The sequence below is a fragment of the Rhinatrema bivittatum genome, chromosome 7, assembly GCF_901001135.1.
Source record: "Rhinatrema bivittatum chromosome 7, aRhiBiv1.1, whole genome shotgun sequence".
NCBI lineage: Eukaryota > Metazoa > Chordata > Amphibia > Gymnophiona > Rhinatrematidae > Rhinatrema > Rhinatrema bivittatum.
The window spans coordinates 38,843,845-38,869,154 of NC_042621.1; the positions used below are offsets into that span (position 1 = coordinate 38,843,845).

Genomic DNA, 25,310 nt, shown 5'->3' on the forward strand with positions numbered 1-25,310 from the left:
ACAACGGAGGGAGTGCTTCTCTCTTTTTAAGAATTCTGGACCACTTATGGGTTTGGAATCACACACCCACTCCCCTATTTACAGATATGACATTATATAAAAGCCCTACCAGCGGAAACTAGGTATCCCTCGCTGTTCCATGCTTTAGACCGGGTATTCCACTTTAAGAGGGCGGAAGCTCCATCTTTATCAATGTATTATAAGATTTACGTAGGGGTTTAGAAGTGGACATGTGTGCGCTTTTAGAAACTCGTTGGAATGGTGATGGAGAATTTATGGTTACTCATTTTATCATTCGGGGGTTCATCCCATTCCCATCCCTACCTGGCTATCCCAACCCTTATTTCCCAACTCTTCCTGCTCAGCAGCCCACACATTCCCTCTCCCTTCCACCTCTATCTGCTCAGAATCCCCAATTCCCTTTCCCCAACCTCTACAAAGTGAAGAGATCATAAGCAGATCGCTCCCAGACTCAGCAGGGAAAGATAAAGTTTGCCTCCCATCCATCGGGCCCAGAACAACAGGAATTGGCTTATTCTGATCTGAATAAAAGAGGAAACAGCCTCCCAATGGGCCAGAAAGAGGAGAAGAAGTGAGAGTAGCCTCCCATCAGGCCCAATATAAGAGAAGTCAACCAACTCCCATCCGGGCTGATAAGGAGATATCAGCCTTCTGCTGGCCCTGCGACACTCCTCCCGGGACCTCGGGACACACCAGTTGAGAACCACTGTATTAGAACATATTTCTCCTATTATGGAGCTATTTGTCAATGCCTGGAAAACCTGCGATTATTTTAGGAGACTTTAATCTGCACATGAATGTATACCCGAGGTCCGCAATCTGTAATACCCTTGTTGAATCATTAGCTGCTTTAGGCTTTGAACTCATTACAACTGATCTGACACATAAGGCAAGGTAATCCTTAGATCTAATCTTTATAAATTTCAAAATGGATAGCACATCAAACATAACATATACACAAGTACCATTGTCTGACCATTTCCTAATTCAATCATCATTTACTTTTTCTTCAATATCTGCTATCAACAATAGCCAAAATAAAATGTTTTCTTATCATCCATCTATAAAAACAAAAGATCTGTTACGTGAAATAGAAGATATTAATGAAAATATAGATTTCTTAGATTCTGAGCATGCCACACAGTCCGGATTGGTACCTGAATGATATCACAGATAAATTAAGCCCTGTTCTAACTAAAACAGAAAAAATCTCGCAAAGCAATCATAAAGTTTGGTACAGTATAGAAATTAGAGCGCCGTGTGAGACAAACGGTTGGAAGGCTCTCTCCCTGTGTTACCTTGAAAATTTATTACCTGCTAAAAATATGCCGCAGACCTGACTCCAAGTTTCGCTACCTTTGGAGAACTTACTATAGTCACTTCCTGATGGAGTTGGATCTGGAGTCAAAGAGATTTGATCTTTGCCATTCTGGTCCTCTGCAGCTGCGGGGACATCCATCCACTGGGGCTGTAATTTGCCTGATCAAGTTCAGGATCTAGGCATAGGTAGCAGTTGTGATAGGCAATATGATTTGGCCACAAGAGCAAGTCTTGAATCCACTAGGGGTGTGCATTCGGATTGACCGCATTAGTGAAACGCAACTCATTTTTTTTTTTTACTTAAAAAATTGATTCGACATAAACGATCGGATTTCCCACATATCGAACATAGATATGTTCGATATGTGGGAAATCGCGATTGTTGAGCCAAAATAAAAATATAAACCCCCTCACCCTCCTTAATCCCCCCCCCCCCGACTTACCACAACTCCCTGGTGATGGAGCGGAGTGAGGACGCCATTTCTGCAATCCTTGGCGAGAAGCATGTGACGTCGGCGGCACGTCGAGTGACGCCGGCGTCACGTGATTCCCGGCTCGTTCGCGCCGGACGGCTCGTTCGGCCCAAAAAGAACTTTTGGCCAGCTTGGGGGGGTCAGGAGGGTGAGGGGGTTTAAATTTTTTTTTTGGCCAGCTTGGGGGGGTCAGGAGGCCCCCCCAAGCTGGCCAAAAGTTCTTTTTGGGCCGAACGAGCCGTCCGGCGCGAACGAGCCGGGAATCACGTGACGCCGACGTCACGTGATTCCCGGCGAGTTCGCGCCGGACGGCTCGTTCGGCCCAAAAAGAACTTTTGGCCAGCTTGGGGGGGCCTCCTGACCCCCTCAAGCTGGCCAAAAGTTCTTTATGGGCCGAACGAGCCGTCCGGCGCGAACTTGCCGGGAATCACGTGACGTCGCGTCTGAGTGACGCGGCGCCACGTGATTCCCGGCGAGTTCGCGCCGGACGGCTCGTTCGGCCCAAAAAGAACTTTTGGCCAGCTTGGGGGGGTCAGGAGGCCCCCCCAAGCTGGCCAAAAGTTCTTTTTGGGCCGAACGAGCCGTCCGGCGCGAACTCGCCGGGAATCACGTGACGCCGCGTCACTCGACGTGCCACCGACGTCACATGCTTCTCGCCAAGGATTGCAGAAATGACGTCCTCACTCCTCGCTCGATCACCAGGGAGTTGTGGTAAGTCTGGGGGGGGGATTAAGGAGGGTGAGGGGGTTTAAATTTTTTTTTTGCACATATGTACATATACCCAACTCATTGGATTTTTTTTATGTCCATATTGGCCGCAAGTGGGACCCCCTTTCGGACATAAAAAATATGAACATAAAATTTTGCTCTGCACATCCCTAGAATCCACTGGCAGCTCTTTTTGAGATCCTGTCAGAAGTAGTACTGAAAAGTGCTGATTTGGGGCTCATTGTAAGTAAGGAAGTATGCAGGAATGGTGTGACATCTGAAAAAATTCAAGACCCAACTAGATACCATCCATGCAGAGAACGGACAAAAAAAACCCACTGAGGAGCTACATTGATGACACAAGCATGCAGTTAATCCTGCATATGCTCAGTAGAGCAAAAGCTTGGAGATACATTTTCTGTCCAGTACCACCAGGGGTTGCACTACCATAGATCATGGCTAATTCAGCTCTGCTTATCGATGGAAACATTTTGCCAGGTAGAGTTTTTTTTATATCTTGAGCACAGAGGAAGACCTCAGATCCTGTCCTTTGCCATAAGCATTCCAATCTGCACAGGAATTGTTTGAATTCCTTTAATAAGGGAGGGAACCATGGTGCAGATTGTATTCGCCTAGGAGTGACAAGCTTCAGGGATGCTAATTCATCAAAGGTACCATTCAAGATGTTTTGAAAACAATCCACCACTGACAGAACATCGGACAGATTGAATCCAGCTAGTTTGGGGAGCACCTGTTCACAAAAAAAGATCAGAGTCTATCTGACAATGGGCTAGAAACTTGGAATGGATCCTGTGATGAATTTGGTTAGAAGCAAAATAGACATTGAACAGGATATGACAGCATGATCTGATCGAGGGATTTTCTCAATCAGGAGTTTCAGAGAAGCCAGCTTAACAAAGGAGATATTAATTAAAATCAAGTCCAGAGTCCTTTTTTATGGGTGGGCCCACTAGGAATAGGTTCCCAGCTTAAGGCTGACCTCCCTTTAAAATACAACTTCAGCTGCAGGTGATAGTAATTTGAAGTCACTAAGGGAAGAGTAGGCCCACATTCAAGTTTCATGGTGGAAGGTGTCTCATTAACAAGTGAAGAATTATGAGACATTAGCCCAGGGGGACAGTAAGAGAGACAAATTTACCAATGAGGAAGATAAAGGAAAATTAGTTTCTTACCTGATAATTTTCGTTCCTGTAGTACCAAGGATCAGTCCAGGACACCTGGGTTGTGACTCCGCACCAGTAGATGGAGACAGAGCAAAACTTGTGGGCGGAGCCATATATGCCCCTGTGCCAGTCACAGCCCCTCAGTCATACGTAATGTCAAAGTAGAAAATCCATAAGGCAACCATAGCTAACTATACAAACTTGCTAATGAAACGGAAATAAATCCAACACCCCTACAGGAACCAGACTCCGCAACCGAGAGAGCAAATAAACTAGGGGCAGCTTACTAAAAATAACGATGAGCGGACTCTCCGTAACTTTAGCGTAGCACTGCGGGCGGGATCCTGGACTGATCCTTGGTACTACAGGAACGAAAATTATCAGGTAAGAAACTAATTTTCCTTTCCCTGTACGTACCAGGATCAGTCCAGGACACCTGGGATGTACCAGAGCCAACTTACCGAGGGTGGGAAGCAGAGAGTCCCGCTCGGAGTACCCTCTCTCCAAACCCCCCGGTCTCAGCAGCCCGAACATCCAACCGGTAATGGTTAATGAAGATATGTAACGACTTCCAAGTAGCTGTCCCACAAATCTCTAGAGGCGACACCTGAGACGATGCCGCCCAAGACGCAGTGTGGGATCGTGAATAGTGAGCCCTGAGACCCACGGGCACAGGCTTTCCCTGCACGAAGTATGCTGAGCCAATGTCCTCCTTGAGGCAACGGGCGATCGGCGTACGGGAAGCCGCGGCCCCTCTCTCGGGACCGACGAACAGAACAAAGAGATGATCCGTCATTCGAAAAGGATTGGTGACCTCCAGATAGCGAAGGAGGGACCTCCGCACATCCCGGTGCCGTAATTCCTGCAATTTCGGGTCCGAGGAATCTCCTACCGGGAACTCGGGAAGCTCAACCGAGTGAAAACAACACCGACACCACTTTGGGCAAAACAGAAAGGACTGTGCGCAAAGAGACTCCCGATTCGGAAGTGCACAAGAATGGCTCCCTACCGGGCAACGCCTGCAAGCCCGAAACCCGCCGTGCCGAAGCAATGGCGACAAGGAATACAGTCTTCAACGTGAGATCGTTAAGAGTCGACCGCTTCAAGGGCTCAAACTGCGTCGTGCAGAGGGAGGAAAGAACCCAAGTCTGATTCCAATACGGGCACGGATGACGTAATGGAGGACGGAGATGTTTCGCCCCCCCGAAAAAAACGGGAGACATCCGGAAACAGGGCGAGGGAGGATCCACGAACCTTACCTCGCCAGCAAGCAAGGACCGCAACCTGGACGCAGAGGGAACTGCACGCTAGTCCTGTGGCAAGACCAGCCTGAAGAAACGCCAGGAACTCGGGGACGGAAGCGGAAGTAGGGCAGATTCGGACATAAGCCAAGGACGTAGACTGCTTTCTGGACCTCCACAGCGTGGACACCACCGCATCCAAGTAACTGGTTTTCTGCAACCGATTTCCCTCAAAAGCCACGCCGCGAGACAAAGTGATCCGCGAGACAAAAATGATCCGCATCCTCCAACAGACGGTGCCTTGGCGGAGGAGCCCCGCCAACCCCTGAAGGCGAAGGGGAGCATCCACTGATAACTGAATGAGGTCCGCGAACCACGGTCCACCATGAACACGTTGGACGGGTGCAACTCTATGCGCCGAAGGATCTGACCTAACATCGGCCATGGGAGAAAAACACGTAGAACAAGCTATCCGTCGGCCAGGGAAGCACCAACGCGTCGACTCCGTCGGCCCCTTTCTCCCGACGCCGACTGTAAAATCGCGGAGCCTTTGTGCTGTGCCATGTGGCCATCAGACCCATGTGAGGCACTCCCCACGTTTCGCAGATGAGGAGAAACGCCTCATCCGCCAGCTCCCACTCTCCGGGGTCCAGATGATGACGGCTGAGAAAATCTGCCTGGACTTTGTCGACCCCGGGAATGCGAGACGCTGCAATGTCGCTGAGATGTTGTTCCACCCAGGATATCAAAAGTTGCGCCTCTTCCGCCGGCAGTAGACTCCGTGTCCCGCCTTGGAAATTGATGTAGGCCACGGAAAATCGCTTAGTCCAACAACACTCGGTCTGCCTTGTCCAACAACACATGGTCCACCTTTCCCCGTATCAACGGCAGAAAGGACAGTAGCGCCAGGCGAGCCGCTCTGGACTCTAGCTTGGTGATGGACCATTGTGATTGAGCGTAAGAACCACCGGCCCTGTACGGACTTGCCCAGGCAGACTGCTCCCCAACCGGAGAAGCTGGCATCCATGGTTACTACCGTCCAGTTGGGAATCAGGAGGGATCCTCCACAAGCCAGGTGGTCCGGATCCCACCACCAGTGAAGACTGGACCTGGCCTGGGCCGTGAGTGGAAGCGATAGGTGGAACTCTCCCGACACCAGCTGCCATCGGGAAAGGAAGGCTGATTGTAATGGCCGTAGAAGCACAAAGCTCAGGGAACCACCTCAATCGTTGATGCCATAGAGCCCAGAACCGTCAGGGAATCGCAAACCAGCGGTAGTCGAAGAGATAGGAACCAGCGGTAGTCGAAGAGATAGGAACCGGCTCACTGGACACTGCCGCCTGCGCACCCATTCTCCGGACAGAACCACAGCGCCCTGTGTTGTGTCGACCAGGGCTCCCAGGTACTCCAAGGACTAAGTGAAGACTAGCTGACTCTTGTTGAGGTTGACGACCCAGCCCCGGGACCGCAAAAGATGGAGGGCTCTGGCGACCGCCAGACGACATCGATCCTCGGACTGGGCCCGGATCAGACAATCGTCCAGGGAGGGGTGCCCCAGGAAAACCTCCCGTCGAAGCTGTGCCGCCACTACCCCCGTCACCTACGGGAACGTGCGAGGAGCCGTTGCGAGGCCGAAAAGGGAGAGCTCGGAATTGATAATGTCTGTCCAGAATGCAGGATGCCCACGTGGAGGTACGCTTCCGTGAGATCCCGAGAAGCCAGAACTCGCCTGAAACACCGAGGCAATCACAGACCGAATTGTTTCCATTTGGAAGAGTGGGATGCGACGACATCTGTTTACCCCTTCAAATCTAAAACTGGCCGTGACATGCCGTCCTTCTTTGGCACGATGAAGAAAATGGAGTAACGGCCCGTGCCTCGCTGATCGGAAAGTACGGGGGAGATGGCTCCCAAGCTTTCCAGGCGCCGCCGGGTTTCTTGCCCTGTCGTCCCTTTCTTTGAACACTTGCAGGGTGACACCAGAAATTTGTCTGCCGGACCGTAGCCCTGTGTTATGTCGCTGAGGACTCACTGATCCTACGTTATTGTGGCCCGGTCCTCGAAGAACCACGTCAACCGCGCCCCTACGCTTGGAAAGATGGCCTGAGGTTGATGCGAGGGATGAACCAACTGTATTTCATTGGGAAGCCTTGGGCCCCGAGCCCGAAAGGGCACCCCCTTGTCTACTGAATCCTGCCGCTGCTACTGCGACCGGGAAGATGACGACCGGTAGGAAGGCCCGGTAGACCTCTGGGGCGCGATCTTCTGTTTCCCCGAAAAGCGCCCTGCTAGGGAAAAAGGACCGAGATCTGGACCTGTCCTCAGGCAGTGTAAAAAAACCCTGGTTTCCCCAAGGGAAATTGTTAAATTATCCAACTCCTTGAACGGTAGCGCTCCGAGGTGAGCCTTGGAGGATCCATCCACCGCCCAATTGTGAGTCAAAGAAGGCAGCGTGTCGAGACGGCCGACACCATGGATGTAGCAGATATACGAAGGAGATCGTGGAGGACATCTGCTTCATAGGCTATTGCCGCCTCCAGCCGGCCCGCCTGCGTGGCTTCCTCCACTGACAGAGCTGCATTCGCCTGGAGGACCTGGGCCCAGCGCAGACTAGCCCTCATGGCGAAGATGCTACAGATGGGAGCACGGACTCCCAAGGCTGACACCTCAAAATGTTTGGAAGCTGTACCTCCAGCTTCCTATCCTGAACGTCTCTGAGAGCCGTGGCCCCCGTAACCGGGATCGCCGACCGCTTCGTCAATGCCGACACCGCCGCGTCCACCGTGGGGAGCCGTAGGAGCTCCAGGACGTCCTCCTGGCAGAGATTAGAGCTTATCCATGGCCTTGCTGACCTTCAGCCCTAACTCCGGTGTATCCCATTCGTGAAACAGGATATCCAATGACGAAAAAACAATGGAATGGGAAGGCCACTGCTAGGCCAGTGAAACCTAAGAGCACTGGGTCTATGTTGGCTCCTGGCCGGAACATTATTGGTGGGGGCTCCACCCCCAGATCCTGAAGGATGGCCGGGATAAGAGGAGACAGCAACTCTCCCCGGAACAGCCGAACCACTTTCGGGTCATCCCCGTTGACGACTTGTGTTCCTTCGCCCGCTCCGGGCTGGGCGGAACCAGCCCCTGCTGTCCCTTTGGGCCCCCCCGGGGCTCCTCGGACGAATCCACCTCCTCCTGCGAGGAGGACTCTGTGCCCGTCCCTTGAGGGACTCCTCTCAGCGGCCGCGTCCTCCTGAGCGGCGCTGGGGAAAAGCCTGGGACCTTCTTGGTCTTCCTCTTCTTAGCTTTGCCTGCCCCTTCCACAGGAACAATTTTCTCAGCCCTGCGCCAGCGTCTCTTAAGCTTAAGCTTTGCGCCGCAATAGGGCAAAGTCTGAGGAAAATGAGGACCCAGAGTCCGAAGAATCTTCACTCGCACTGGCCTGCACAGGGGACTCAGCCCCCTCCCCCGGTGTGCCCCTTCCCGATGGCCTTGTCTGTGGAGAAAACGCGGGAGACATGTCGCTAGGCCCGGCAGCCTCCCGCGCGATTTCGCGGGCTGTCCCTAAAATGGCCGCCACTCCCGCGCTACTCGGGAAGGGCGCAGCAGGCCTCTCAGAAACTGCAGCAACGCGCGGCGGTGATCGAGCTGAGCGGGAACGGCACCCCCCGACTCGTCCCGGACGGTCCCTCTCCGCCCGAGATGCAGGGAGAACAGAGCCCGTTCCTACAAACCGTGCACGCGCCGGGCCGCATGACCGGCAGACCGACCCCCGCGACCTCTCGCACAAACGCGGCAAAAACACAGACAACAAAAACTGAAGAAAAAGATTAGATTCGGCCCCCCCGTCCAGCCGCTCCCCCCGAGGAACCCCCGAGACGGAGCGCAAAGAAAACGGAGAGCCGACAGAAACAAAATAAACACTTTTTTTTTTTTTTTGTACTTGCTGCTGTCCTCGGTCCTGAGGTCCTACTCCAGCGGGGGTGAGTGAACCGGGCTCCCCGGTGTCACCCCCGACGCTGCCACTAGTTCAGCCGGGCCCTCAGCCCTGGCAGCGGCCTCAACCAGGGGGGGATAGTCCCCTCAGGACCTTCAAACCCCCCTGGGAGGCAGGACGGACCGGATTCCTTCAAACTTTCCAAACTAAAATAAATTTCTTGAAACTCAAACTAATCAGCACTGAGAAAAAAAGCAACAAACCACCCTGACTGACTAAAAAAAAGACCCAGGGCGGGAAGAGGCTGTGACCGCACCTGCACCATCTACTGGAGACAGAGTAAGACTGAGGGGCTGTGACTGGCACAGGGGCATATATGGCTCCGCCCACAAGTTTTGCTCTGTCTCCATCTACTGGTGCGGAGTCACAACCCAGGTGTCCTGGACTGATCCTGGTACGTACAGGGAACAGCCAAATCTTGCATGAAACATTAAGAATGCATTCAATGAGCTATAACATTTCTTATGGATAATTAATAGACCTCTGCCATGTCTGTTGGGAAAAGGTTGAGACATGGAAACATAATGTGGAGGGCATAGCTGATTAAAAATGACAATGTCTGTATTTGTGAGCCAAGACTGTAATGCAACAGTAGTCTGGATGCTGGTCTCTCAATAAATAAACAATAATAGGTCCCTTCTTGGCAATTGATTTGGCATTCACAATTATTAGTTAAAAAGAATAGGTCTTCTGAGAACGGTAGGAAAGGTACCGTTTTAATGAGACCAGGCCTTCCTATATTCATGAGGACAGAGTTCAAACCACATTGACCTTTATGGAGATCCTTCAGAAGCTTGAGACACTTCTCTCCATAATGATTCCTGACGAAACTACTGAGAATTTGTAGGGACAATAAGTACTTTGAGGACACCCCTTTTCCAAAAGGTACCAGGACCAGGGGTGGCCAATGCATTGCCTCCATTGTATGCAAATCTACCTCATGCATATTCATTGTAGATATCCTGAAAACCAGGCTTGTTTGTGGTTCTTGAGGACCAGAGTTGGCTACCTCTGCACTAGGGGGCAGCAGAGTCTTAGTATGAATATCTTCAAACCTGCTAGATCTAATGGAATTATTTCACCCTCCATTAGGTCCATGCTAGAAAATCTCTGAATCTCCACCCTCCCCATCACAAAGATAGAAAGAAAGCAATGTACTTCTTCATCTCTCTCTTGCTGCTGGACTTGACTCTTGCACAACTCTTTCTCCAGCTTCTGGACAGTATTGTTGAGAGATGATGTTTCCGTTTCACACATGCTCCGGTCCCGTCTCAAGCTGTTCATTGTGTGTCCATATTGCAAAACCTGAAAGAAGCGGGAAGAATCAGACATGGGTTACAAATAGGGAATGGTTCTCTAACATTTCTCAAATCTGTTAAGGTAGAACAATCACATAGTACTGCACTGGAAGAAATGAAAAGCAGAGTAAATGCAAGAGTAGACAAGCAAACATTTTTCTCCCTTGCCAGAAAGATACCTTTTGCTCTGCAGCATGTACCTCAGCCTTCATCTTCAGCAGCTCTTTTTTGAGTCTCTCCAACTGTCCAACCTTATGGCTGAGCTGCAGAGAGAAGGGAAAACAGTTCAGTGACATTTCAATAAAACTACTTGATAGTGTCCTGCTAATAGCTTGGGCCTACATGCATCTAATATATCTGGCTCTTTTTTCAGAGAATATTGCTCACTTAGCCCCCCTTTAATTAGGGAGATAGGAAAAGTGTTTCTTACGGGCTAATTTTCCCTCCTGGAATACCAGAGATCAATCCAGATGCATGGGTTTTTCATCCCTATCAGCAGATGGAGACAGAACACAAAAGCTTTACTGACACTGTACTACTTATGCTAGCATGCTACCTGCAGTCTCTCAGTATGACCTGTACCCAAACCAAGATAAGAATAAACCAGAAACAACTGCCCTACCCAAATATAAGCAGGGAAAAGGTTGAGCCCCGACTCAGAGGCTTTCTGCAAATAAAGGAGACTGATGACTCCAAAACCTAAAACAATTTCTTACTATCTACACACAGAAACTGAGCGGTCTTTCCAGAAAGGGTGGATCGCTGGACTGATCTGTGGTATTCCAGGAATGAAAATTAGCAGGTAAGAACCAATACCTCATATCAGTCCAGGTGAATGGGATGTACCCAAGCTCTCCTAAACTGGGCAGGAATCAGAAAGACCCACTCACAGTACACTCTCTCCAAAAATTAGCCACCTCTGGTACCCAAATATCAAGTCAGTAAAGCCTTGTGAGAGAAGACCGGGTCGCTGCTCGACAGAACTGCTGTGGGAAAGCCAACTGACACTCATCCCAGGATGTTGCCTGCATCTTGATAGAATGGGCTCGTAGAGCCATCCGGATCGGATATCACTTACAAAGATAAGCAACCCTAATGACCTCCTTTAGCCATTGTACAATGGTTGCTTTAGAAGCTTTATTCCTTTTCCATGTTCCACCAAACAGAACAAACAGGTGAACAGAGTTTCAAAAACTGTTGGTGACCTTCAAAAAGCATAATAGGGACCAGACACACTTCCAAAACTGAAGATTCTTTGTATGCAGAGAAGAAAGGTCTAAATTCCAAAAAAGCAGAAGTTTTACCATCTGTCTTAGGTGAAAGGAAAAACCACCTTAGGCAAAAAAAAAAAAAAGGGAGGTACCATGCGTAAAGAGACCTCATTATATGAAATCTGAAGAAAAAGGATCCTTACAAAACAGCACTTACATGTCTGAAATCTCCCTGGCCAAACCAAACACCACAAGTAAGTCAACTTTAGTAAAAGTCCTTAAGCGACGCTTACCAAAACAGATCAAATGGAGGATCACAGAGAAACCCAAAACTAAATTATATTTCCACAAGGGAAATGCTAATCTCACTGGTGGTTGCCAATGCTTCGCCCCCAAAGAAAATAGGCCACATCCAAAAATGAAGCCAGGGACAACTCCTGCACTTTACCTCTAAAAGAGCCCAAAGCTGCCATATGAATTCTTAAAGAATTAAATGTGAGGCTTTTTGCTAAATTGGTATGCAAAAAGGCAAAGATGTGAGAAAGCAATGCCAGAAGAGGTGCAATACACTCCCTAAAGCACTCTCCACTCCCTGACACAAGCCAATGAAATGGAAGGCCTCCTAGCCTGCCATAAGGTCAAAATAACTTCCCCCGAATAGCCTTTCAATTGCTAGCAATTTATTTCAAAGGTCAAGCCAAGAGATAAAAGCGAGCTACTAGATCCAAGAAGATACAAGCTGGGAAGACATCCACGCCTATGAGGATCATCCACCTCTATATCTATCTAATCCATAAACCACGGCCAATGCAGCCACTCTGAAACTAGGAGGATCCCCATCCTGGGTGAATCCTGAGACACCTTATTACTCTGCCTATTAGGGCCCATGGAGGAAACATGTACACCGAATCCCACATAACCATGGGAGAACAAAACATTGATGCCTCTGCTCCAACTTCCTGCCTGTGACTGAAAAAAGTGGCACGCTTTGGCGTTCTGCCTCATTGCCAGCAAGTCCAGATGGGGAACACCCTGGCTGGAGTGAATGAGACAATGAGAGGTTTCTCAAAAATATTCACAAATAATGGAAATTATACATATTTCATTACAATAACTATATTTCAGAGAAAAATATGGAAATCATATATACATAGAAATGCCAAATTTATCCGATACACAATTCAAATAATATTTAAACATTCACCATGTAATATATAACTATTTCACAATAGCCTCTAAAAATTTGCATATGAAACCCCACTAAAACCCAACCTCAATTATACTGTAACAAACCCAATTCATCCACATTCATACATGTACAACCACAAAAAATTCTTTAATCTCTTAAAAAAGATATTTGCTCCCTCATTCAAAATTAACATATATAGGAGATGTCTAGAAATAATCGCACATGCTGATGTCTGAATAAATTCCAATCGTATAGATATTCCAAAAAGGTCTTCCCCAACAAGGGACCCTCGTTTCGCCCAACCAGACTTCCTCAGGGAACAATCTTCCTCAAAAGACAAATATCCTGGTCAAAAATGTGAAACAAAATCACAACTATAGCGCCAACAAACACTTCATGCTTTATGCAACGAATTCATTGACTCTTTCATAACATCTCATAATAGAATCATAAAATCCACTGCTTTACATGCTTTCTCTCCTAACTAACCCAAAGATGCCACAAACGTCAATGATATAATGTCAATGTTTTTTGTTGAGAGTGACGTGTAATTCACCTGCTCAATTTCTGGAGTGAATGAGAACCAGCTCCCCTTCCACCAGGCATTGCTCCACCCACATGAAGTCTCATGAGCCTCCTTGCCCCCGAATCCCAAAACCCTATTTGCATATGTCTCAGACTTGACACAACCAACTCACAACTCACCTTCTTTTGAAAACCCTACGAGAACCTGCGAAGAACTAGCCCACTGTTTTAATGACAAAATATCAAAACTAATCACAATGAACCCACACGCGAACAAGACAACTTCAAAACCAAACTTAACCATAACCACATGGACACAATTCGAGTCAGTTGCATCAACTGAGGTCGAAGAATCATCCAAAAAATAAATCCCGCCGCACACCCCCTTGACCCCATCTCAATAAAATTCCTAAAGCAAATCTCCAACACCATTGCTAGACCTATAGCAGACATAGTCAACCTTTCACTCGAACAGGGAATCTTCCCAGACACTCAAATGCGCTGTCATCAAGCCAACCCTCAAAAAACCTCATCTTGACAAATCCGACCCATCAAACTACAGGCCCATCTCCAATCTTCCTTTTATAACCAAGATCCTCGAAAAACTTGTGATAGATTCTGCCTGTGTTCATGACAGATAGGCTCACAACAACCTATTCCGCAGCCACATCGGAAGAAGAGCACAAAAATTTTGAATTCTTGGACCACCAACTGAAGAATTGCGATACCTCCGCGATATCTGACGACCCTTGCGCACTACCATGAGTTTACAGCCTTCTGGGTCTGTTTAGATGATTGATGTAGAGCACAGTCAATGCATTGTCCGACAGAACCATAATAGGACGAGCTTCTAGCTGCTCAGTGAAGCACAAACATGCCAGCTGAACTGCGCATGCTTCCAACTCCTGATAGTGAGCCCCACAACTTAGAAAGATTGCATTTAACATAAGAAGCAACCAACCCGGTGTCTCCAGGGAAATCCGCTTCCTAAGATGATCCGCTTGTAGTCACCACTGCAACTGAACTCTCACCGCAAGGGGCAAGTGAAACCACACTATACACTTCTGTGATCATAGATGCTACCAGGAGAGCAACATGCACTGAAGGGGCCGCAAGTGTGCCTTTGCACAGGGGACAATGTTCAAAGTAGCCCCAAAAACTGAACAATTAATTTCCAACCTCGACTCTCCAGCAGAATTAGTCTGCCCGAGTTCACACTGACCAAACACCGCAATACTCCAGCATCTGAGACAGCTGTAAGTCGTCCTTTGCGCAGTTACCAACATGACCTTGTAGAAGGTCCTGGGTCTAATCGCCAACCTGAAGGACAGTGCCTGAAAATGATAATGATGTCCCAGAATGTTTAAGTTCAGGAAATGCTAATTTTCCTAGCAAATGCGTAAATCCGTAAGAATGAAACTCCTCTGACACAGTGATTCCTCCAAAAGGAGTCAAACTCAAATACGATTAACTTCCTTAGGAACAATAGAATAAGGGGAATAATTGCCCATGTTTTCTTGCAATGTGGGAACAGGTATGATGGCTGTCGAGTCCAACAGCCTTCATAAGGTACTCTCTATTGCTACTGTCTTCGGTAGAGAGTTGCACAGAGAGATCATAACAGCATCTTGAGGAATTCCAGAGCACAGCCATCCTTTATGCCAAGGGTCCACTGTTCCATCATAAACTGGACCCACCTCTGAGCTAGTAGGTGAGTTTTCGGACCTTTATTGTGAAGATCGAGGAGCTCCAGTACCAGAGCGTGTATCATAAGAGAAAACCCTAAAAAGGTAACCTTATGAGCTTGGACCTGTAAGTTGTAGCCACAGCCGGCATGTAGTCACAATCACGGAAGTCACCTGTCTAGCGGCTGTCCGCCCCAAGTCACAGCGCACCTTGGCCAAGAATGCGGCCCACCCCCAGTTCCATACTGAACTACCATCGGACCCCATTCCTTATGTGTCTCAAGAGAGACACAACAAGTCCAATCTACCAAGGAGTATTCTGCAAATGCATTGCCATGGCCTCAAAATCTGCCAAAGGATAGTGTCAAACGTATACACTGAGCATCACATAGAGCTGCCCCTCCTTATACTGGGATGGTAGTTCACTTGCAAATAATACCTACCAAGGTATCTACCTTTGGAAATTACAACTGTACCCTCATCTTCAGACCAAAGGGCACAATCCCACTAAAGCATGCCTTCCTATGAATTTAGTTTCAGGGGCATTCCTTCAAGGACAATCAACTCAAACTGCCTCCAGGAGGGGAAAGAAGCTTGATGCCTTGCATAGAATAACCAATAAGGGGCCCTTCCTTTGCACCCCCATATAGTCACCCTCAGCCACATTGAATGTCTTCAGAGTCTGAAACAACAGACTTAGCAACTCAACTCTGTGAAAAACTCAGATCCGAGGTAGTGTGGCTCCAAGTCCTGAAGAATCTCCCCCTTCATCCAGAAGGGAGAAAATCAAATCCCCATCAGAAGCATCCAACGTATTGTCAACCACATCCTCCTGAACGTCAACAGGGACCACCTCATCATGGTGCATGCACGCAGTGGTTGAAAAGAGGGGACCCTCAGTCTCCACCGGGTGACCTTGCAGAAAAGTCTACAGACCCTGGAATATCTCCCAGGAAAAGGAGGACTGGTCAATCCTGGAGCCTATAGGCCCAAGACTACCACTGACAGACTGACCCACATCTCTCATAGATGTCTTGGTCATGGGAAGTTAAGTAGGAGGGGATACATTCATTGTATCGCCTTCAGCCCCATTCCCCTCAGTTCGAAGGGATGGCCCAGCATCAGTAAAATCCATAGTAGGTAAATCACCTTGCCCAACCAACGCTGACACAGACACAGAGAAAGCGATGGCTCTATTGCCTTTATGTGGCAAGCCGCATAAATATAATTACACCATACACAAAGTGCAAACTGTCTTTATATGACTTCACTAGAGTAGGTTCCTTTCTACACTCCTTCAAAAACTACTTGTCTGGATAGGACCCCTGATGGGGGCTTGAACCAGTGGTGTCTGCAAGGTTCAGGATTGGAGTCTTAACCTCTAGGACAGCCGAGCCAGATGCTGAAAGCTCCATGTTCCCGGCACCATAACTATTTCGGGAGAACATGTGCAAATTCTTGCCCACAAAGAGCCGTGGTAGCATGCGCCCAGACAGTATGCGCTCAAATAGTATGTGCCCAGATAGAATGTGCTCAGACCCCCCCCCCCCACCAGACGCTGTTAATTTGATTACCTTTTTTTGATTACCTAATTACCTAACGCAGGGAGACGCAGGACCCAGGAGGTCGGTCTCTACCGGAGGAGGAGGATAGGAACGTGGGCTCTTCCCATGATTGGGGGGAAGGGGAGACACAGGGGACTTCGGCCGGATGGCGGCGGCTGCGTAGTCGGCCAATCGGGAAGCGATTCTGCAGGTCCTATGCGCAATTTTGATTACCGACACGCAGGACCTGCAGAATCGCTCCCCGAATCGGGCGGCACACCCTCGTTCCCCGACGCCACCGCAACACTGCAACTTTTGCACCTCTACCATCTTCTGGAGACATACTGAGGGACTGCAGGTGACATGTTAGCATAAGTAGTGAAGTGTCTTTAAAGCTCTTCTTCTCTGTGTTCATCTGTTGGTAGGGATGAAAAACCCATGCGTCTGGACTGATCTGAGGTAGGAACAGGAACCTGGTTTTCCCTGCAGAAATACAAACAATTCAGGCAGAAACATACTAAATATTACCTACCATTTATTTATTTATTTGATGAGTTTTATATACCGTTATTCGGTAGAGCCATCATAACGGTTTACAGAGTGAACAATTTTCATAGTAGTTTTGAAACATTATAACAATGTGAGCATTTACAGAAATAAACATATCAAGTCTAGGAGGTAATATAAGGTTGGATGAGGAGGGTAAGCATGTTAGGTTGTGAAACCTACACTTAAACAGCACTTTAAATTATGTTATGTTTTAAGTACCTCACTTCACCAGAAATATGCAAACTTTTTCTTCTTATATAAGGACCTTCATTCCACCCATGCACAAGTTACTTAATGCTTTTTCACCTTCTAGCACATACGGGTCTGATTTGATCATTGGTCCATAATGTCCATATATTCTTTTTTTGTTTTTTAGAATAATTGCATATAAAAAGGTGTAAACAGGAAAACTTCCATGGATTGTTAAAGGAAGGATAAACACTGCCTGACATGATATCATGTTTTATACGTGCTACATTGGGAGCTCAAATTATAGTTCCACCATTAAACTTTATTAAGATGGCAAACCATGTTTCGGCACAACATTCCATTACCTTTCATCTTGATTGCCACCATATCTTCTATTTTAACATTTGGTGTATTCAGCAGCTTACATCTTTCTATAGAAGGCTTTCACATAACCAAGAACTTCACTTGCAATCTAAGAACTGCCCACAAGGATAACTGAATCCTCTCATTCAGCCAACTGGAGGCTCTTCCCTTCTCATACTACCCAAAAGCCCTTCCTCCCAAGCAAAGAATAACTCTCTATTTAAAAATGTCTTTTCCCAAAACAGCTATAGGACATCCCCCTTCCTAAGTTAACTAGGAGACCTCCTCTGAAATGTAGAGAAACCTTTCAAGAGCATCCCCCAACACATACAAAGAGAACAAATTTAGCTTAGCCCTATATTACAGGGTTATAAGAAAATGAGTAGCAAGTGAAAGGTTAGCCTCAGTGAGTGAGACTCAGTTGAAGCTGGTTTTAGCTGTATTCTGGTAGCATCCATATTTTTCACAAGTATTAACCCTACATTTAATTTTGTAATATCTTTACATTTTTCATAATTTTAATTCTGATCGAGCCCTTAAGCCTTGTGCTTTCCCTGATATCATTGACTCTGCAATGCTCACTTTACTGACTAGGATGGTCTGCTCATTCTCAACTGCCAAGCTCTGGGCTTCCAGCTGGGCATGCAAGTAACCAGTCTCTTCTTCCAGGTGGTGACAATGTTCCTGGAGCCTGGCTCGCTCCTCCTCTACTTCATGCAACGTCTGCTCTTGAAGACTCATCTAGAGTTATAGAAGATAGAGATACATCTATAAAGCAAAGACGATAGCAGTCCACCAATCACATACATGTGCAATAACATCACTCGGAACTGGATGTCTCCAGAGCTTTCCAGGAAAACCTCAAACCTCTCTGGGTACACATGGCAGTTCCCATGTTCCCATGTTCCTATGCTCACCCAGCATACCCCAGTTCTGTAATTAAGTTAATAAAACTCAACTCCAGAAGAGGAGGGGGGAAGGTTTGTGTGACTGATGAACTGCTGTCTTCAGAGAACATCTGTTACAGGTAAGCAACTTTGTTTCCCCTAAAGATAAGCAGTTCACTGAAGTCATACACAGGAATCCCTATCTAAAGGCTGTCTTCAGCAAAAAAAAAAAAAGGGGGGGGGGGGGGCAATGATAGCCTCAGTAATAGGGTGGCATAAATCTTTTTGGTAGGTTGGGCCCTTGAAGTGGAGTTGGGCTCTAACCCGCTAAAAAGCAAAAAAAAAAATCACCAAATTTGATGTTACTAAACAATAATGTGTGGCCTGAACTCCATATAAATCTCTACTTATTTCTTAGACGAGCCATCAGCATAGCCACTGCCCTTACATTATGGGCCTTGACACATACCCTTTTAGGGTCAAACCTGCCTAGGCATAAGTGAAAGATATACAATCCATTATCCAATTAGATAATGTTCTCTTTGACACAGCAATTTAATCTATTTTGGGGGCAAAAGGAAACAAAAAGCTGAGTGGACTTTCTAAGATTTTTAGTTGACTCCAGATAGAAGGTTAACAGTCTTCTTACAATCCAAAGTGAGCAAGGCTCATTGGTATTTGCTTTGGGAAAAATGTTGAAAGGATGATTGACTAATTAAGGTGGAAATTCAACACCCTGTTAGGCAGTATCTTAGGGTGTAGCACTATCCTATTGTATTGAAACTTGGTATAAAGTGCATAAATTACTAGGGCCTGAAGCTCTTCAACTCTGCGGGCAGAAGTTACCATCATCAAAAGTGTGACCTTCCTGGTTAGGTACTTTAGCCCAAAAGATCTGAGAGACTCAAAAGGGACTTTCATTAGTTTTGTTAAAACCACGCTGAAGTCCCTAGACATAGTGAGAAGCTTGATGGCAGACTTCAATTAAGCAAGCCCCATATGAATTTTGCAGATAAAAGTTATACAGAAATTATCTTCCTTCAACCTAATAGTGAGATACGCCAACTGTTATTAAATGAAACCTAACAGACACTTAAATATGTAGAAGGTATTTAAGCAGTTTTTGTTTGTGACAGGAAAAAAGGTTAGGACCTTGCTTTCATAACAATAACAAGCTTGATCCATTGCAATCATAAGACTTTCTGTAGATTACATCTTTAAGCCAGACTTTGCATCAAAGAGCCTGTAAAAGTGTAATACTATGGTCTCAACATCCAAGCCATGAGAGCAAGAGATTGGAGATTTAAGCAACATTCCTAGGTACTACAATATTAAAGTTAGAAAAATCTACAACTTGTTTAGTTTCCTATTATTTGTTTATAAAAATTTAATTTCTTGCCCAATTACCTAGGCACCCTGACTAGGTACAAAAAAACTATACAACACTGAAATATTAAAATGAAAAAATATAAGCTATTACCTCTTCCCAATCTTTTCCATTACAACATATAAAAAAAAAAATAACTAATTCAAAACTGCATAACTAAAACAAGAAAAACAAAACAAAAATAGCACATAAATCAAAATATGAAGGTAATACAATATAGACTAAAAGCAATATAAATGCTTATATCATTATAAGCATACTTAGATACCCAGTACTATAATGTTTATAAAAACCTGTCTAATCTTAATGTACTTAGTATATACATCACCACAGAAAGCAGGGTATGCCTGCCCAAAAAGTCAAGATACTTGCAAAACTTTCTTGAATATCTGGCATCTCTAGGTAAGCTGTTCCAGAGTGTCAGAACTAAATAATGGAAAGCCCTATTACTTTATTTATTTATTGAAATTTGATATTCCATGTTTTACCATGAATGGATTCAAAGCAGATTACAATAAATTTAAAGTAGGTTACAATAGTATTAGATCAACAAGCAATATTGGTTGAGGATCTCTATATTTAAAAACAGATTCATAGTTGGGTTATTTTGTTGTTACTGTAGAAATAGGAATACCTCTAAGATAACTAGGTTATTGGTCAGGAAGTCTGTTGGTAATGCTTGGTTAAAAAGCCATGCTTTATCTTTCTTCTGAAGGTGAGGTAGCTGGGCTCCAAAAATAGAGATAATGGAAGCAGGTTCCAGATTTTTGGTATGTAACAGCTAAAGGCCTGAAATCTGGTGCAGGGAAGTCCAGCAGAGAGGCCGGGGGGGGGGGGGGGGGGGGTGGAAAGTAGAGCTGCGTGGAAAGTAGGGCCAGGTGGAAAGATCTGAGTTCTCTCTTGGGGGCATAAGGGAGGAGTTGCGAGAGATGCTCTGGGGTCTGTTTGATCATTCACTTGAAGACAAAACAGTGTTTTGAATTTGATCCTGCTGTCTATTGGTAGCCAGTGTAGCCGAGACAGAATAGGTTTTATGTGATCAGATGCTTTTTTCTTTTACTAGGATTCTTGCTGCTGTGTAATGTAGGAGGCTGTAGGCATTTTCAATTGTATAGGGAGATGCCATTGAATAAAGAATTCCAATAGTCTATTCTGCTGGTGATTGGTATGTGGATTACTAAATCAGATTGTGTTTGTCTAGGTAGTTCCATACTTGGCAGATTTAATGCAGGTGCATACATGATGTTTTTACTACTTTGGAGATGTGTGTTTCCATGCTGATGTTTTGATCAAGTTGGACCCCTAAACTTTGTATTGATTTTTTGGTATGCAATAGCATGTCTAACAGGTATATTGGTGGCTATAAAAGATGACCTTGGCAGCTAATTCAGAGAAATTCCAATTTAGAGGGGTTCAATTTCAGTTTCTGGCCACTGATGTAAGAAAATTAGTGAGATTTGAAATGGAGGGTGATTGGTTGGCTCTGTCGTAAATTTCATGATTTCCAGCTTGAAATCCTTAGATTATGGTAAGTGCTGTCGTAGGGACCGAGTCTGTGCTTTTAGGCCTGGCTAGAAACATCTGAAAGCAAAGGTTCTGAAAATGATGTAGCTAAACTTTCAAAAGGGAAACTTTGATAAAATGAGAAAAATTGTTAGAAAAAAACTGAAAGGAGCAGCTATAAAGGTAAAAAATGTCCAAGAGGTGTGGTCATTGTTAAAAAAATACCATTCTAGAAGCACAGTCTAGATGTATTCCATATATTAAGAAAGGTGGAAAGAAGGCAAAACGATTACCGGCATGCTTAAAAGGGGAAGTGAAAGAAGCTATTTTAGCCAAAAGATCTTCATTCAAAAACTGGAAGAAGGATCCAACAGAAGAAAATAGGATAAAGCATAAACATTGGCAAGTTAAATGTAAGACATTGATTAGACAGGCTAAGAGAGAATTTGAAAAGAAGTTGGCTGTAGAGGCAAAAACTCACAGTAAAAACTTTTAAAAATATATCCGAAGCAGAAAGCCTGTGAGGGAGTCAGTTGGACTGTTAGATGATCGAGGGGTTAAAGGGACACTTAGAGAAGATAAGGCCATCGCGGAAAGATTAAATGATTTCTTTGCTTCAGTGTTTACTGAAGAGCATGTTGGGGAGGTACCCGTAATGGAGAAGGTTTTCATGGGTAATGATTCAGATGAACTGAATCAAATCACGGTGAACCTAGAAGATGTGGTAGGCCTGATTGACAAACTGAAGAGTAGTAAATCATCTGGACCAGATGATATACACCCCAGAGTTCTGAAGGAACTAAGAAATGAAAATTCAGACCTATTAGTAAAAATTTGTAACCTATCATTAAAATCATCCATTGTACCTGAAGACTGGAGGATAGTAAATGTAACCCCAATATTTAAAAAGGGCTCCAGGGGCGATCCGGGAAACTACAGAATGGTTAGCCTGACTTCAGTGCCAGGAAAAATAGTGGAAGGTGTTCTAAACATCAAAATCACAGAACATATAGAAAGACATGGTTTAATGGAAAAAAGTCAGCATGGCTTTACCCAGGGAAAGTCGTGCCTCACAAATCTGCTTCACTTTTTTGAAGGAGTTAATAAACATGTGGATAAAGGTGAACCGGTAGATATAGTATACTTGGATTTTCAGAAGGCATTTGACAAAGTTCCTCATGAGAGGCTTCTAGGAAAAGTAAAAAGTCATGGGATAGGTGGCGATGTCCTTTCGTGGACTGCAAACTGGCTAAAAGACAGGAAACAGAGAGTAGGATTAAATGGACAATTTTCTCAGTGGAAGGGAGTGGACAGTGGAGTGCCTCAGGGATCTGTATTGGGACCCTTATTTTTCAATATATTTATAAATGATCTGGAAAGAAATACGAGTGAGATAATCAAATTTGCAGATGACACAAAATTGTTCAGAATAGTTAAATCACAAGCAGATTGTGATAAATTGCAGGAAGACCTTGTGAGACTGGAAAATTGGGGATCCAAATGGCAGATGAAATTTAATGTGGATAAGTGCAAGGTGATGCATATAGGGAAAAATAATCCATGCTATAATTACACAATGTTGGGTTCCATATTAGGTGCTACAACCCAAGAAAGAGATCTAGGCGTCATAGTGGATAACACATTGAAATCGTCGGTTCAATGTGCTGCGGCAGTCAAAAAAGCAAACAGAATGTTGGGAATTATTAGAAAGGGAATGGTGAATAAAACGGAAAATGTCATAATGCCTGTGTATCGCTCCATGGTGAGACCGCACCTTGAATACTGTGTACAATTCTGGTCGCCGCATCTCAAAAAAATATAATTGCGATGGAGAAGGTACAGAAAAGGGCTACCAAAATAAGGGGAATGGAACAGCTCCCCTATGAGGAAAGACTAAAGAGGTTAGGACTTTTCAGCTTGGAGAAGAGATGGCTGAGGGGGGATATGATAGAGATGTTTAAAATCATGAGAGGTCTAGAACGGGTAGATGTGAATCGGTTATTTACTCTTTCAGATAATAGAAAGACTAGGGGGCACTCCATGAAGTTAGCATGGGGCACATTTAAAACTAATCGGAGAAAGTTCTTTTTTACTCAACGCACAATTAAACTCTGGAATTTGTTGCCAGAGGATGTGGTTAGTGCAGTTAGTATAGCTGTGTTTAAAAAAGGATTGGATAAGTTCTTGGAGGAGAAGTCCATTACCTGCTATTAAGTTCACTTAGAGAATAGCCACTGCCACTGTGTAACATGGAATAAACTTAGTTTTTGGGTACTTGCCAGGTTCTTATGGCCTGGACTGGCCACTGTTGGAAACAGGATGCTGGACTTGATGGACCCTTGGTCTGACCCGGTATGGTATTTTCTTATGTTCTAGAAATTATATATTTATATAATCTTTAGTAGCCAAGCTTAACCATATATGGAGATGTTTAGAATTGTTTATTCCAAAAAGCTAACTGTAATTTCGATGGAATAATGGAAGCTTATACAAATTAAGTATAAGTTCTTAGAATTCAATGATGATTGGGATAATGTTATATGATATGTCAGTATGATATATAGACAGTTGATTAGTCTAGTACTTATGTCTTTTTTTTTTTTTTTACTATATCTTAATTTAAACAAATTCAAATGCAAAATCATTTGAAAATGAAAATTTGGATATGCAATCAATACAGAACAAAAATTACAAAGAAAAGAAAAAGGAAAAAAGCAAGTTTGCTTACCGTAAACAGTGATTTCCGTAGATAACAGGGAATTTAGGATGATGCCACCCTCGCTGCATGGCTAAATGCCCTGCTTATCGACGGAAAAAAGAAATACATCTATACATATTCCACAGTAGACCACAACTGAGAAGAGGGACCCAAAGGCCTTGGGAATAATAGACATAACTTAACAGAAGAAATCAAGAAAAAGGAAAAACAAGTTGCACAACTGTATTAGACAACTTTGCCCTTTAAATAATCGACTCATGTCCTACTGATAGAAGCTAGCCACAACTCACTTGCTTGGAGTCTAAGAAGAACTGCAGATGTGTGGGATCAAAATAAACATATTTCACACCATTTAAATTCAAAATGCATTTACAAGGATAGCGTATAACACAAGCTTTCCCATAACATCAACCTGCGGAATATCCCTGCCAATGATCCCTTCGGTGGTAATCCGCTAGAGAACTATTTAGATCATCTCTAGAACTCACTTGAACTTTGGCAGTCTAATATCAAAACCCAGTATCATAACTATCAACTGTTTATTTAGACTACATTAGGCACCGTATCTTTTACTTATGTTATTAACCCCATATATACTAATCCAAGTTATATCGACCTGTTCATTGTAAGACATTTACCTGTCAATGTTATCGTTTAGAATGTAAACCGAATTGATCAGTAATTCTGTTATTGGAAAGTCGGTATATAAAAATGCTAAATAAATAAATAAAATAAGTAGTGCCCAATCACAAATTCTCCTGTCTTAAAGCAAGACATTTCTTTCTAACCTCCTGTGTAACATGACAAATCAGGGAACACCCATAATTTCTGCCCTTTAAATATCTTCTGTTGATTACAAAAATACAACCAAAGGATATTATTTCGGTCTTCAGGAAAAAATAAATCACAAGTAAAGTAGTTCTTGAAGTATTCCCCTCTTCAGATTTTTCCAAAAGTCATGAAACATCTAGGCTGTCTGATGATATCTCAGTAATTCCTCCAAAACCTCCAGACTTCTTTGGAGGGGGGAAGATAAAAAAAATGTTCCCAATAGGAGGCACTCCAGCTTCAGGCACTAATAGAACCCACCTTCAAATAAGACTTGAAAAGTTCAGATGTTGAAATACATCTACTAATTGGAAAGTTTAAGTCACGAAGATTCAAAAATCTGTCTGAATTTTCCAAATTTTCCAGCCTCCTATGAAGCATAGTCTGTTCTTTAATGATATTTGTATCAACATATTTTAACTTGAATTAGCGCAGTTTCAATCATATCCACCCTATTTTCATATGCAGAATTTTTCTCATCTTGAGTTTGCAATTT

At 44.9% G+C, this 25,310-nt stretch overlaps 1 protein-coding gene across 5 annotated transcripts in view; it reads right to left on the bottom strand.

Annotated features, from left to right (window-relative positions):
- Positions 1-25,310, bottom strand: part of PMFBP1 (polyamine modulated factor 1 binding protein 1) — a 1,053,891-nt gene that overhangs the window by 511,216 nt on the left and 517,365 nt on the right. For all 5 annotated transcript variants that reach the window (XM_029608277.1, XM_029608279.1, XM_029608278.1 and 2 more), the window contains 3 exons: positions 18,073-18,231; positions 10,415-10,498; positions 10,096-10,242 (listed from right to left, as the gene is read on the bottom strand). In XM_029608277.1, coding sequence (XP_029464137.1) covers positions 10,096-10,242; positions 10,415-10,498; positions 18,073-18,231 — 390 coding nt within the window. The remainder of the gene's footprint in view (positions 1-10,095; positions 10,243-10,414; positions 10,499-18,072; positions 18,232-25,310) is intronic.